The sequence below is a fragment of the Eleginops maclovinus genome, chromosome 5 (assembly GCF_036324505.1).
Source record: "Eleginops maclovinus isolate JMC-PN-2008 ecotype Puerto Natales chromosome 5, JC_Emac_rtc_rv5, whole genome shotgun sequence".
NCBI lineage: Eukaryota > Metazoa > Chordata > Actinopteri > Perciformes > Eleginopidae > Eleginops > Eleginops maclovinus.
In genome coordinates, this window is record NC_086353.1 from 2,647,845 (window position 1) to 2,662,749 (window position 14,905).

At 41.1% G+C, this 14,905-nt stretch overlaps 2 protein-coding genes across 2 annotated transcripts; one reads left to right on the forward strand and one right to left on the reverse strand.

Moving 5' to 3' along the window:
• Positions 1-212: 212 nt before the first annotated feature.
• esf1 (ESF1, nucleolar pre-rRNA processing protein, homolog (S. cerevisiae)) lies at positions 213-8,718 on the forward strand. The gene is made up of 14 exons (XM_063883921.1): positions 213-277; positions 1,049-1,461; positions 2,055-2,428; positions 2,641-2,754; positions 3,015-3,124; positions 3,382-3,534; positions 3,611-3,725; positions 4,807-4,999; positions 5,314-5,505; positions 6,649-6,779; positions 6,966-7,062; positions 7,434-7,522; positions 7,636-7,794; positions 8,030-8,718. The coding sequence occupies exons 2-14, from the start codon at positions 1,071-1,073 to the stop codon at positions 8,378-8,380; spliced, it is 2,469 nt and encodes an 822-aa protein (XP_063739991.1). The 5' UTR covers positions 213-277; positions 1,049-1,070; the 3' UTR covers positions 8,381-8,718.
• On the reverse strand, positions 8,511-14,264 carry acaa1 (acetyl-CoA acyltransferase 1). Its single transcript, XM_063883922.1, has 12 exons — positions 13,997-14,264; positions 13,312-13,405; positions 13,142-13,199; positions 12,529-12,608; positions 12,398-12,440; positions 12,210-12,308; positions 11,618-11,698; positions 11,023-11,213; positions 10,498-10,677; positions 9,940-9,995; positions 9,692-9,837; positions 8,511-9,594 (listed from the first exon to the last, which is right to left on the reverse strand). The coding sequence occupies exons 1-12, from the start codon at positions 14,168-14,170 to the stop codon at positions 9,519-9,521; spliced, it is 1,278 nt and encodes a 425-aa protein (XP_063739992.1). The 5' UTR covers positions 14,171-14,264; the 3' UTR covers positions 8,511-9,518.
• Between the last annotated feature and the right edge of the window lie 641 nt (positions 14,265-14,905).

A 14,905-nucleotide genomic window follows, 5' to 3' on the forward strand; every position in this document is an offset into this window, starting at 1 on the left:
TGTATTTAATATATATAATATCTGTAAATGATCATGAAAAATACATCACTAAATATAAAAAGCAGGAACAAGAATATATAACGCATAATTTCCTAATCAAATGAGCTCACATAGTATTGAGTGCAAGCTTGGAAGTGTTTTTAGTGTTTGATTTTCTGGTGCGCTTTTTGTATCGCTTGTCCCACTTCGCTTGCCTTACCAAAAAAGGGGCGAGCTGATAAAAAGGTCACGGGAGCGGTGCATGCTGGGAAAACACGTGTAGCGGAAGAGTAGGGAGGTATGGCTGAGGTTTTCTGATTGTTGTTATATTTAAACGATGTTTTAATCGTATGTATCATCATTATCTAACATGTACATGCTCAGTGTGATTTGTAGTTTCAGCTGCTGTCTGCTTTTCCCGCCTTTACTGTCCGTATTCACTGTTTCGGACATATTGTTACATGTTGACTGAAACTGAGGATTTCTGACATTAATCTCTATTTAACTGTTGGGTTTTACAAAGCTGGGGTCAAAACTGCTTAATATTTCTCAGTGAAAAGACTGGTCATCTGTTGGTCATTACATGCTCACTCACGACTTCAGTAATATCTAATGACCATTGTCCGCATTATAAGTGGTGTAAATACACTTATTTAAACACTTTACTTTAGTAAGTTTGTGTTCTTACTAGTGTTGCATGCATGCATCAAAACATATACTCCAATATTATTATATATGATTCTGATATGGGTCATTCTGCAAAAAGTGCTCCTACTTTTGTTACTTTTAGTATATTTTAACGCAGTCGCTAAATGTAGTCAACAAAAAACAATACATTTTATTAATAGTTAATAATTGTCTATCTCTTTAAATAAATTCTTCAAGATATGTGTAATAAATCATGCTATCATTCTTAAATGTAGTGCTTTATAATCATAAGCTTGTCTGTGTTCTGTTTGGTGCACTAAATACACACAATCTTCTGTCATAACGACGCTCATTCACAAAGGAAAGAAGCTCAGTGTATCCGTGTTACTAATCAGCATTATGTCTTTCCTTTATTCCTCAGGTGACGCGCACAGTTTGCCACCATGTCGTCCAATAAGAAGATGGGGGGCGATGAGCGCTTTCTCCGGGTGCAGAAGGACCCCAGATTCTGGGAGATGCCCGAGAGGGAACGCAAGGTCAAGATCGACAAGCGTTTCCAGTCCATGTTTCACGACAAGCGCTTCAAGGAGAAATACACTGTGGACAAACGAGGCCGACCCATCAACCAAACCTCGACGGAGGACCTGAAGCGCTTCTACAACGTCTCCAGCTCAGAAGACGATGAGGAGGATGTGGAGAGCCAGAAGAAGAAAAAAGTGAAGGCGAAGATGGTGAAGGCGGATCCAGAGGTGAAGAAAGGAAAAGCAGTGCAGAGCAGAGCCGTTAAAGCCAAAGGACCGCCGCGTGAACAAGTGGTCAGAGTCATAGAGGCGGGTGAGTGAAAAGTTCACTGATGCAGGCTGAGGAATCGAGCACAGATTCAACTTAATCTATAAAAAGCTTTATACATACAATGGTGTATATGGGGCATACATAAACACAGTTAAAGATAAAAAATTAGACCCTCAAATTATAAAAAACAACAAAAGAAAACCGATTATATTTTAAGATATAGACAGTTATTTACAAGAAATCTGGATATACCAAAGAAATATGTACAGTATACTGACAACAACATACTCAGAATAATACAATAAAATATGTGCAATATTGATATGAAAAGTGGAAAGCTTTGCAGATACTAATTGCAATAGTTTCTGTGCAAATGTGCATGTATTTCAATAGATTTTATTCAGAAAACCAGAAATAAAAACTAATATTGAAGCCATACCTGTAGATTGAAAGCCAGGCTGAGCAAACGAGCCCAGATTCAACATTACAACTTCATTTATTTCTGAATAATGTTTCATTTGTGCGTCAATAATAATATTGTTGTTGTTGAAGTTTCTGTACAGTGAACTGATCTGAAGCCACTTTAGATACTGAACGGTCAGCAGATTTTTGACCCTGTGTATTATTTTCTTCAGACGATGAAGAGGAAGAGGAGCAGCAAACTGCAAAGAAGGGAGATGTTGACCTGGGAGACAGTTTCTCAGACGGCAGTGAGGAGGAGGATGATGATGATGAGGACGGCAGTGAGGAGGAGGATGATGACGACGACAGTGATGATGAGGAAGAGGAGGAAGAGGGGAGTGATGTGGCGAGCGGATCCGACGAGGAGGAGTCCGGTCTGGATTCAGACAGCGACAGCGAGCCGGATCACGCCAGAGGGAAAGGAAACGTAGAGACCAGCTCAGATGAAGATGACGAATACGATGTGGACGCCATCCTGAAGAAAGAGGAAGAGGAGATCGAACACGACTGGGGCGAGCTCGCTAAAGACGCTTCACGGGCCGACGAGGTGAGGGGGAGTCTGCTGGGGGAACGTGTTCTGTCTCAATTTTGGAGTGTCTTAATATCAGAGCTGAAGTTCAACTAGAAAATAACTTGCACCCTAAGAAAATGCACTGCTATAACAAACCAAGCTGAAAACTTAAAAAGAGTAACATGTCCGTACTGATGCGAGGGGTTAACACTCTTTAACTGTGTTTTATGAATGTGTGTGTGTGTCAGGTTTCTGCTCGGCTGGGCGTCTGCAACATGGACTGGGACCGGATAAAAGCCAAAGACCTGCTGGCTCTGTTCAACTCCTTCCTCCCTAAAGGAGGCGCCGTGCTCTCTGTCAAGGCAAGAAAGTTGATAAGCCATCCTGGACACCATAAAGCATATAAAATCTCTTCCTCCCCGTTCAGACACAACACCTGTACGTGCGTGAAATAATAAGAAGGATAGAAATAAAAACAGGCAGCCACTTTTTTGTGCAGCTAGTTTGCAGATAGCATCTTTTCCATGTTGTCTGCATCAGTGCAGTTACAGTCTAAATAAGAAACTGGTGAATGTTATTTGTCGGAGCATTAAACAGCAATGCATTATGGGTTTTTTCCTAGATCTACCCGTCAGAGTTCGGGAAGCAGCGTCTTAAGGCAGAGGAGACTCAGGGGCCGCTGGAGCTCAAAGCTCTGCCCGACGACTCGGAGGACGACAACGAGGAGGAGAGGTAACTCACTGCAGGGTTTATCACTCAGACTTGCATATATATATATATATCTATATCCCACTTTCCTCTTGGTGTAATGTGCCAGATGTAGTTACATTTTCTAAATAAATACACATCTTATTTGGGTACTTTTTGTAATGTGTATGCCTGGAGTTTTTTTTCCTTCTCCATGAAATGAGTTTAATTTGTGGTAGAAATTCAAACTGTGCTTCAACGTGTCTGTGTGTGTCCGTGTGTGTCCGTGTCCGTCCTCTCAGAGGTTACAGAGAGAAGATGCGTGACTACCAGTTCAAGCGGCTGAAGTATTTCTACGCTGTGGTGGAGTGCGATTCCACCGACACCGCTGCCAAAATCTACGAGGAGTGCGACGGCTACGAGTACGAGAGCAGCTGCTCTGTGCTGGACCTGCGGTGAGAGGAGGAACGATTCCAAATCGCAGAGACTAATCTAGAAAAAGAGTGATTTAAAACCCTTTTTTTCTAACAGGTTTATTCCTGAGGATGTAGCGTTTGATGACGAGCCTAAAGACGTGGCGACCGATGTGAACCTCACAGTGTACACACCCAAGATCTTCACCTCCTCCGCCAACGCAACGTCGAAGGTAAGACTGAGTTAAAAATAAAAGCAGTTAAAGTCCGGAGGACACGGCAACAGGAGAGGGCTGCCGGGTAATATCCAACCCAACGTTAGTCGTTTAAACCAGTCTTAGTCATTTTTCATTTATTTTTTAGTCTCATAAAAAAAAAACTGGACTTTTATTTTGAAATTATTTTATAAAGGCCCGTATTTTACAGCGGCTTCATTTATTTACATTTACTATTTATTATAGTATGTAGCGGCCAAAATCATATAAAAATAAAACAGATAATTAACTTAAAGGTAGCGAATCTTACTCCAAGTCCAGGCAAGAGTCAGTGGTTGTGTTTTTATTTGCGTGATTCAGTATCTTAACAACAACAACAACAACAACAACAACAACAACTGACAGTTTCCTTAAGACTTTCCCATGGCTTTTCCTAGAGGCTCCTGAATCCACCTGGTAAAACACTCTGTGCCTGTACTGGTGCTCTGCTCCCACCTCCATCTGTCTCCAATATATACAATCGAACCAGGTGCCCAAATGTGCCTTCAAAATAAAAGCATAGAAACACATTTAACTCACTTAACTTAAAAATCAATTACTTAACTTATCACATTCATTATTAAAATAAAGCCAACAATGAAATGGTGTATTATTATATACTTTGTTATAGACCCTTGGGTGAATGTACAAGCTACCCAGCTGTGTAGCACTTCTACCATCAAAAATACACACAAATCTACTAACATCATATTTAATCATAATGTTTCTTTTGCCTCTGATGTAATGATTATTAATTAATGTATATATAATATCCTGCTTCATATTTAGTTTATATTTTTTGTACATTTTTACTCTGACATGCATATTTCCTACTATTCTCCTTCTATGGAGATGTTTACATTTTGATGTTGATTTTGATATGCTGCTGCAATGCAAAAAAAATCCCAAATTGTGATCAATAAAGTACTTATCTATCTATCTAAGATCTGATAATAAATAGAAATGATGGACGGATCAGAGCTAAGACCCTGAACACATTTCAGAAATGAGACAGACAACAGGTCTTTGTGACTGTGTGTGAATCTGTTCGACCAATCAGGTGCAGCTGACCTGGGACGAGACGGACAACGAGCGAGTGACGGCTCTGAACAGGAAATTCAACAAAGACGAGCTGCTGGTCATGGACTTTAAAGCCTACCTGGTCTCCTCCAGTGAGGAAGAGGGAGAGGGAGAAGTGGGAGCGTTTGTGTTCGGAGAGCAGGAGAGTGGAGACGAGGAGACAGCAGCAGAGGGTGAGACGGCAACGAAAGAGGCTTTAATCTGCAGAATAGAAGAGTATTGATTCTTCTGTACAGTATTTAACTTTTACAGTTGGTTTTATATGTAGATATTTGTGTTTGTCATGCATTTTATTTGGACGCCTACGTCTCTTTTTTAAACAAGATTTTTGCAAGCTGCGTTGGTGGACTTCTAGGATTTCAGGTTTTTATTTGACACCACTACGCTGACAGTATATCCTTTGGAATCCTGGAGAGAAAAAAGCACACAAAGAGAGGAAATGAACTCATTCATTCAAAAGTCTTCATCGTTTCTTTTCCTTTTCTAGTTACAGTTAAGAACACAAAAGAGCCCGTCGTGGAGAAGAAACCCGAGAAGGAGGCAGAGAAAGGGAAGAAGAAGCTGAAGAAAAGCGAGGAGCAGATCTCAAAGTACCGAGAGCTGCTGAAAGGAATCCAGGAGAAAGAGAAGAAGCTGCACGAGGAGAAGGACATGGGGATGGAGATCACCTGGGTGCCAGGTACGAGCTTCTCATCTCCACTGTGTTAATTATGTGTGTTTGTTTATTAAAGGGCTGTTTGGAAATGTGGAAGTGAGGAGGACTAGTCTTCTTTAGGTCAAAGGTGCCCGACAAATAATCGCTTCAATGCAAAATAGCGTCACTTAAATCCTCCTTCTTTTAGTATTAGTGATTCATCATCTTACCATGAACTGCTTTGGTGGAAAATGGTGCATAAATAAACACAATTAAAGGATTTCAGTTTAAAAAACTCACAAATGTATGAGTATTTTTAAATATACCTTAAAAGTTATTTTTGAAAAAAAAAGTACAATAAAAATATGAGAATTTATTATAAAACAAGGAAAGGATTATAAAACAAGGAAAGGATTATAAAACAAGGAAAGGATTATAAAACAAGGAAAGGATTATAAAACAAGGAAAGGATTATAAAACAAGGAAAGGATTATAAAACAAGGAAAGGATCATAAAACAAGGAAAGGATCATAAAACAAGGAAAGGATTATAGAACAAGGAAAGGAAATGTACAAAATAAACAGAGGAGTGCACTTACAGTATGGAATATGAGGAAGAACTCACTCAAACTTATGAGCTGTATTTAGGTTATTAAATGTGTGTTTGCTCTGTGTCTGATGTGTGTTTGCTCTGTGTCTGATGTGTGTTTGCTCTGTGTCTGTGTGTTTGATATGTGTGTTTGCTCTGTTTATGATGTGTGTCTGATGTGTGTTTGATCTGTGTGTTTGATGTGTGTTTGTGTCTGATGTGTGTTTGCTCTGTGTCTGATGTGTGTTTGCTCTGTTTGATCTGCGTGTTTGCTCTGTGTCTGATGTGTGTTTGCTCTGTGTCTGATGTGTGTTTGCTCTGTGTCTGATGTGTGTTTGCTCTGTTTGATCTGCGTGTTTGCTCTGTGTCTGATGTGTGTTTGCTCTGTGTCTGATGTGTGTTTGCTCTGTGTCTGATGTGTGTTTGCTCTGTGTCTGTGTGTGTGCTCTGTGTGTTTGATGTGTGTCTGATCTGTGTCTGATGTGTGTCTGATGTGTGTTTGCTCTGTGTCTGATCTGTGTCTGATCTGTGTTTGATGTGTGTGATGTGTGTCTGATCTGTGTCTGATGTGTGTTTGATCTGTGTTTGCTGTGTGTGCAGGGCTGAAGGAGACGACGGAACAGCTGGTGAAGAAGAAGCTGGAGGGTAAAGACAACCTGACACCGTGGGAGGACTTCCTGGAGAAGAAGAAGGAGAAGAAGAAGAAGCAGAAGAAATCTAAAAACAAGGAGGTGAGTCGACCCGTCTGCATACTCAAAACAGGATTTAAGTGAGATACACTCATTCCTGTCACACAACTCCGTGAACGCTGCTTAGAACAGCAAATCTGTCAGAACCAACATTAGAAACTCAATTTCCGTTTCCCCTACTGGATCCTGCTGTAGTTTTCTTCATCCGTTTTATTTTTTTCCTCTCAGGTCAAGGGCGAGGATGAGGAGGCTCTCAGCGACGACGAGCTTCCTCCAGATGTGGATTTCAACGACCCGTTCTTCGCCGAGGAGCTCAACGCTGCAGGTAATAAATTCACTTAAAAATACGTCTCTCAGAGGAGGGTTTTGTAGTTCATACGGTGTGTTTAATTAAATTCTTACTTTAGACAGCTTTAAAGTTGGTACGTAAGCTGACTTAGGGGTGTCGCGATGTACCTGTATTGCTGATAAAAAATAATATTTAATACAAAATAAAATTGTGATATTGTGCTACTGATCCACCGGGTAATAAATAGCACACTTTTTGTAGAGTTTTACAGAACATTTCTCCACACGTGTATTTGAAGTGCAACACATTTGTGAAAAAAGAGACATTTTGGCCGGGATAATCGTGTAGGGAAAATCCTATATCTACTTCGAAAGGTTTGGTATCCGTGTTGTTTGTTGTGTCCGCAGACATGCAGAAGACACAGAAGGGGAAGAAGAAGAAGAAGAAGGAAGAGGAGCGCACACCCGAGGAGGAAGAGGAGCTGGAGAAACAAAAGGTCAGATTTCAATCCCTGCAATTCCACACCAGCTCATCCTACCTTTGGTGAAGGGAGGCAGTCGCATACTCTCAGACATAAGGCAACACATTTGAACGTGTGTGTGTGTGCAGGCGGAGATGGCGCTGCTGATGGAGGATGACGACGACGACGAGGCCAAACACAAACACTTCAACTACGACAAGATCGTGGAGCAGCAGAACCTGAGCAAGCAGAAGAGGAAGAAGCTGCTGAAGAAGGGCGACGAGAAGCTGGAGGGAGACGAGTTCCAGGTCTGTGGGGGGGGCTGGGGATGTTTGAGGAGTATTCTAAAAGGGACATTTTGAAGAAGCTTTTAGACTTTGATTTATTATGCAATGGTTAGAATAAATGGCTTGAGCTACAGAGGAATGGGTCTCAGATTGAGGGGCGGAGGTCAAGATCTAATTGTTTGACTCGTTGAACGCTTTGGTAACACCGGTACAGTAAGTGAACTTTATCCAACTTCTCCTGTCTGTCTGTGTCTAGGTGGATGTTAAAGACCCCCGTTTCCAGGCCATGTTCACCTCCCACCTGTTCAACCTGGACCCCTCCAACCCCAACTACAAGAAGACCAAAGCCACGCAGAGCATCCAGGTGGAGAAGCAGCGCCGCCGGGAGGAGGAGCAGCGCCGCGTCGAGGAGGAACTCGGCGCTCCGAGCAGCACGAACGCACACAGAGACAACGCCTCCGGGAGCAAGCGGAAAAATGAAAATGACTCTGAGGGTGTTGAGAGCACCTCGAAGAAACCGATAGACCCCAGTCTGTCTCTGCTCATCAAGTCGATTAAGCGCAAAACAGAGGAGTTTCAGGCCCGGAAGAAACAGAAGTTCATGTAGGGTTGACTCGAGGAAATGGAGTCTGGTTCTCCGACAGTGACTGATGTGTTTTTGTATGTTGTGTGTGCGCAGAGAAAGGAGACGAGGAACTGTGCAAACATTTGGTAAAGACTGAATCCTGATACAAAAGATCCTTGGAATTGTTTATTTTAACACGTAGAAAATCAGTGTTTAGAAGACATTTACAAAAGTGGTACAGATATTTATAAGAATCACTTCGGATCGGACAGTAAGCAAGAAGAGCAGTAATTTGATTGGTCCTTTGATCTGACGAAGAGAATTAGTTCTAACACCCTCAAACTGAAATTTAACCACAATAAAACCCTGTCTTTATTTCACAGTTTCTCCATAATATTAACCAGTTTTAGTCAGAGAATGAAAACAGGATAAATCTGTTCTTGAAAAAACTACCATCATGTGAAATCAGAGGCACTTAATCAGCTGCTGTTTGAACATCATAAGAACAGCAGCATGAGTTCAGAGGGAGATTCATTTAAAGGCTGATCCATTATTTCGTAGCTCCTTTCAGACATGTCACAGGGTTTGAGTTTAGCACGTTTCGTGTGGACTGTAGCAAGTTATGATGTTATTATTAATGCATTTCACATCCTTTACATCCTGGCAACAGCAAACAGAGTGTCCTTTAAGCAGAGAGAAATGTTGACTGAAACTGGACGGTAAAGGAGGGCTTTAAAACCTTTTGTACACGGCTCAGAGGAGATGTTGATGTCATGAATCGTGCTCACATGATCATGATGTTCATACAGGAAGCACATCAACAGTGATTGGTATTTAAAATCCTTTCTGAAAGCTACATGAAAACAGGTCTGATTTAAAATGAAGTTCTGCTGTTTCTCTGATATTACAGGAAGACAGATCTGGGTAAATGTTCACCTGACTTGTTCACAACTTACAATTCTGTTTTAAAACCTGTCCTGCACGCTGGTGTCATTAGCAGGTGTGAAGGAACATCATCCATCAATGGTTCAACTCGTAGCTCTGGTAGCTTTCAAAAGGATGTGAAGTGTCGATAAATGCCAATGCGCCGAGTAAAGACATTTGGTTTTTGAGAGAGCAGATTACCTGTCCTGTCCGAAAGAGGTTTTAAATCATGTGATAAGGACTTGATTTCAGGCTCCTATGGTCCAGGGTATTCAAAGACCGCCGCCGCTCCCATCCCCGTCCCAATGCACATGGACACGACGCCGTACGCTCTGCACACAGGAACACACAGGAACACACAACACTTAGAAACACTGGTGTCTCGTGTCGGTGAGAAACGGTGATGATGTGTATCAGTAGCAGACGAACCTCCTGCCTCTGCGGCGCAGCTCGTGCAGCAGCGTCACCACCTGCCGCGCCCCGGTGCAGCCCAGAGGGTGACCCAGAGCGATGGCTCCTCCGTTGGGGTTCACCTTCTCCAGAGGGATGCCCAGATGCTCCACGCAGTACACCGCCTGGGCAGAGGGAGGGGCGGGTTAAATTAAATAATACACGACAAAAAACACAACTAGATTTACCGCCTTCAGGGAGATCAGTGTGGGGACGTTTGTACTCACCTGACTGGCGAAGGCCTCGTTGATTTCAAACACGTCGATGTCTGCCACGGTCAGTCCTGAGGGGGGAACGGGAAGAGTTAGAAGAAGCATTTCAGCAAAAAGAGTAAAGTGTTTCCTCTGAGCAGTGAGCTGTTTTAATATGCATTTTACTACAGAAACTAAAAACCCTTATAAAGTCGTCTCACATCCCTATGATTAAGTATGTATCTTAGGTCTGACTGACACCAGAACATCCACTTTTAAAACTTCAATCCTCACCAATCATCATCCTTGCAAATATATTAAAACCTATAATATTATACATTCTAATTATTGATGCATTCATCGCGAGCTGCAGCAGGGTGAAGGTGAAAATAAAAAGCTGTATTTGCTTTGAAAGCCATCACATTTAATTGTTAATATACTTCTTGATCTGTAAAGTACATTTGGTTGACAGTGTCAAATAAACGTACAGGAATTAAAGATAAATGTTTAGAAAAAATCAAAGTACCGTACAATTTTGTATATAAGCACAAATTCTTAGTGTCCACCACTGTGAGGATGTTAATGGTATCTCACCAGCCTCCTTCAGAGCTGCAGGGATGGCGAACGCTGGTCCGATGCCCATCAGATCCGGAGGGACCCCCACCACGGCGCTGGCCCTAAGGACCCCGAGCACCGGCAGACCCAGAGCCTCCACCGCTGACCTGCGACCAATCAGCACGGCCGCTGCTCCGTCGCTCACCTGGCTGGAGTTACCTGAGACACGAGTGTGTGTGTGTGTGTGTGTGAGAGAGTTAGTAACAGAATTCAGAGTAGGTTTCATAGACAAGGAGTTTGCTTTCATGCAAATACGAACACAGAAAGAGGAATTCAATGGGAAAAATAAAAGCAAATATTACAAAATAATAAATAATTAATAATATATTTATTTTATAATCGGAAATAAATTAAGAGTTTAAAAAAATAAAAAAATATAATTATATGAATTAAAAAAACACCAAAAAATGAAATACATTTAACTAATTTAATTTATACAATCCAATAGATCAAATAAAATGGAGCCAGGTTGATGTTCACTGTAAGCCTGTGTGTGTGACCGACCTGCTGTGGTGCTGCCGTCCGGTTTGAAGGCGGGTCGGAGTTTGTTGAGTCCGGCGAGAGTCGTTCCCGCTCTGATCCCATCATCCTTAGCGACCGTCACCGCTTGCTCTGTACCGCTGTCGTCCACAAACCTGGTTCTGACCGGAACGATTTCCTGAGCAAACACTGCGGAGCTCTGAGCCCGCGCCGCTCTGAGAGAGGAGGAAATGTTGACGCTTTAAAGACATATCAATACTGCCTGGAGAGCTGCCACACATATGAGATGTGTAAAGATAGAACAATATTAATACAATTAAATAATAATATATAGCATTTTTCAAAAATAAGTAGAAGTATGCAGATAAATTAAGCAAAAGTAAAGGAATAAAATAACAATAATTGAGATAAAATATATTAAAGAGTCATCTTTATATTAATAAGCGTGTCAATATAAACAACTATTTTAAAGTTGCATCTACAAACGATCAAAAAAACACAAGACTCTCCGTCAAAAACTGTTACATCTCATTGAGTTTTCCCTCAAGATTTCATTTTAATTAGTCGATGTTTTTGAGATATTGGGACTTTTTCACCACAGCTTTATGGATTGACTCACTTCTGCTGGGAGCTGAGAGCGAAGGCGTCCTGCTTTTCTCTGGAGATCCCAAACTTCTCTGCAACGTTCTCTGAGGTGATGCTAAAGAAATAAGGGAAACATATAAACATGAATCCATTTTAGGGTCTCTACATTTATAAACTGTTGGGGTAAAAATGTTCTTTGGGTTATATAAATACATCATAGGGCCGGATCACAAAATTAAAGTTGAGATCTATTAGGAGTGCTCAAACTAACTTGGGGTTTTAGAAACAGCAAATTGATGACACATGCATCATGCTATAACTGGCTTCTGGATAATATAAACACTAATGCTGAAAAACAAACATTTTGGGGCTTTAAAAATAAATGATGGTTTGGTAGAACACAATTTGGATTAACACACATTTTGCTGGTATCTCAAAAACACATTTCTGGAACAAAATGCCAGTTTTTTTGAGATTCGGGACGACAAGAACAAATGTTGGGATTTTGAAAAAATTACTTTTGTTTGTCTCCCTTTTTGATTTCTAATTTTCTACTTGATTTCCTTCATTCCTTTCTCCCAAATATAACAGACACACAAACAGCATCCTGCAGGGTGGTCTCTCACCCCATGGGGATGATGCAGTCTCTGGCTTTGTCGAAGTCCGTCAGCCGGGGGCTCAGATCTCCGGGATCCCCCATCGAACGCAGAGACATGCTCTCCACTCTGACACACACAAAAGGACACACCATTTTATCCTCCTACTGTCGGGATGTAAATGTAAATGTGCTTTCTCAAATGATGAATGAACGTACCCACATGCCAGGCCCAGGTCGATGGATCTGCTCCTGATGGCTCCTGCACACACAGGGTTAAACACCTTTACATACTCACAATCTGTACGGTGTATTTATACGTTATGAAGCGATGAGAGGAGAGTCTGTACCTGCGATGTTAAACAGCGCCTGCAGTCCAGAGGAGCATTGTCTGTTCACCGTGCTGACAGGAACCGTCTCTGGAAACCCGCTGAGATAAAACACAGCAGAGAAAAAGGCTGTCACTAATGAGGAGGATGGACGTGATAGTCTTCCTGTTTCTCTTTGAAGAAACTCACTTAAACTCTGAAAGGAAAGCAAGAGGCCTTTAACTCTTTTTGGGAACCTTTTATGCATTTTCTGAAGAATTAGGATACGTCTAAAGAACTGAACAGAGAGGAAGAGTAACCTTTTGAATTTGATATCTTTTTGTACTGTATGGATGTTATAGTATTAGCCTTTTGTACCTTAATTTAAGTGCTATCATTTCTGTTGATGTCTTCGTTAATTATTATCTAATTTAGCAGTGATTTCCTGTACGCTTGTTTTTGTATTTTTTTCTATGTTTTTTTGGGGGGGGGCGGGGGTTGTCTGTTCTCTGTGCATGCTTGTAAATGTGGAAAATTAAACAAGGCAATAAATAAAATTAAATAAAAGAACAGGATAAAAAAATTAAAATGGAGGCTGATCGTGTGAATCAATGACGATGATGATGATGATGGTGATGATGATGATGCTACTGACCTGAGGAAGTGAGCTATCCTGGCCACCAGAGCACCGGCACCGGGCTGCAGCACGTTACCTGCAGACACAGTGCATTTTAAATGTATGTCAAAACTGTTTTTGAAAAGAAAAATCCAAATTGACTTCACTTTCATTCGTAGATAAGTTACAGAATTAGAGTCTCGTCTCACCGACACAAATGTCTCCCAGTTTGTCGGCTGAGAGTCCAACGTCAGTCAGCACAGCCTTCATCACTGCACTCAGCAGCTCGTCAGGCGTGGTGTCCTGCAGGAAACACAGGGGGGCATTTAGAGATGCACGATATTTATTCCATATTCTGAAGCCCAAATACTTTCATTGACAAGTGCAGCATCTAAATACTCCAAAACAGTAGCCACCTATACAGCTGTTTTGTGAACAGGTTAAGAAATAGGAGGAGGAGGAGGAGGAGGAGGAGGAGGAGGAGGAGGAGGAGGAGGAGGAGGACAAGAACAAAAAGGAAAAACAAGTTGCAGAAATCTGACATTAAAGCCAAATAGTGCAAAGTCTGTGTGGAAGTTTTTCACATTTTCAGAAGGCAACAACACGTTTTTGTATAAAAGTAGTAAAATATAACTGTTCTTTGATTTTGTAGGTACCACAAGTGATGTCAGTCGCTTTGCTTGGGTGTATTTACTTCTTTATAAAACACAAACATGTGAAACCATCTGTTATCTTATCTGTGATGGCCAGTTATAAGGTATTGTTATTTTACTGCAAAAGTGCTGACTACTTTAAGTTCATTTAGCTGAAATTGGAGCCGTCTGACAAACGCTGCTTGATTACACTTTAGCCCACTTGGCAGATAAACTACTTTACAGGTTTGGATTTATTTACTTTGAAGGCTCCTCTCTTCGCCTTCCCGACAGCGGTCCTCATCCCGTGAACCACCACCACATCCTCCGGGCTGCTGCTGCCCGAAGACCCGCAGTCGGACCTCCATAAGTCCCGTCTGTGTTCAGAGGAGCCGGGGTGAGACAAGTGTCCCGAAATGATCTTTAATCTGTGCATTACGACGAGTAAAACCCCAGGGTATATTCACAGAACTCCAGAGGCCTGGCTGAACTCTGCTCTCTGCTGTCAGGAGGACGGGAAGCGAGGAGGGACAAACTACAGCGAATCGAGTAAACCGTTTTTTTCCCTTCAAACTTTATTTAAAAATGTTCAAACACACAACATAGCAGACATGTATTCAATAATACATAGAAACAACAAAAACGGTATGTACTGCTATATTTATAATACACTTCTATAGTATTATAAAGAATACCTACAATTTGACGTTTTTTTATTACTTTTCTAAGTGATTTTTTCCCATACAAATGTTTATTTCTTTAATATTTTGTTATTTTGCATTAATGTTTGTATTATGTACCACATAGAATCAATCATTTCCATTATATTTACTATACCTCTACTGACCAGTCTTATCTTTTACACAGTTATAGATCCTATTGTTGATTATATGTTGTATTATTTATCTGAATCTACAACAAAAGTACGTTAAAATTGTATTTGAGTAAATGTTTGTTATTGAATACGCAGCTGCTCTTTTGAATCATCTCTCATGTCTGCCAGTGAGGTATATTCAGGTCCATTTGTTTCAGAAAATATTGCACTTTAATCATTTCATAGTAAATGTATAGAACTTATAAAAACCAAGTCTGACCAATAAAGGCATATGGTTTATATTATCTATAACGCATAATGATTTATTGTTGATATGTTGTAATTTTGGGTGAATGT

What these genes read in the sequence shown, in the direction of transcription:
- esf1 (XM_063883921.1), top strand. Translation starts at nt 1,071, where the DNA reads ATGTCGTCCAATAAGAAGATGGGGGGCGATGAGCGCTTTCTCCGGGTG. An exon ending in CGAGGAGACAGCAGCAGAGG is followed by an intron (nt 5,000 to 5,313) that starts GTGAGACGGCAA and finishes TTCCTTTTCTAG; the next exon opens with TTACAGTTAAGAACACAAAA. An exon ending in AGGAGCTGGAGAAACAAAAG is followed by an intron (nt 7,523 to 7,635) that starts GTCAGATTTCAA and finishes GTGTGTGTGCAG; the next exon opens with GCGGAGATGGCGCTGCTGAT.
- acaa1 (XM_063883922.1), bottom strand. Translation starts at nt 14,170, where the DNA reads ATGCACAGATTAAAGATCATTTCGGGACACTTGTCTCACCCCGGCTCC. An exon ending in AGGATAGCTCACTTCCTCAG is followed by an intron (nt 12,609 to 13,141) that starts GTCAGTAGCATC and finishes GTTTTATCTCAG; the next exon opens with CGGGTTTCCAGAGACGGTTC. An exon ending in GGACGGCAGCACCACAGCAG is followed by an intron (nt 10,678 to 11,022) that starts GTCGGTCACACA and finishes CTCGTGTCTCAG; the next exon opens with GTAACTCCAGCCAGGTGAGC.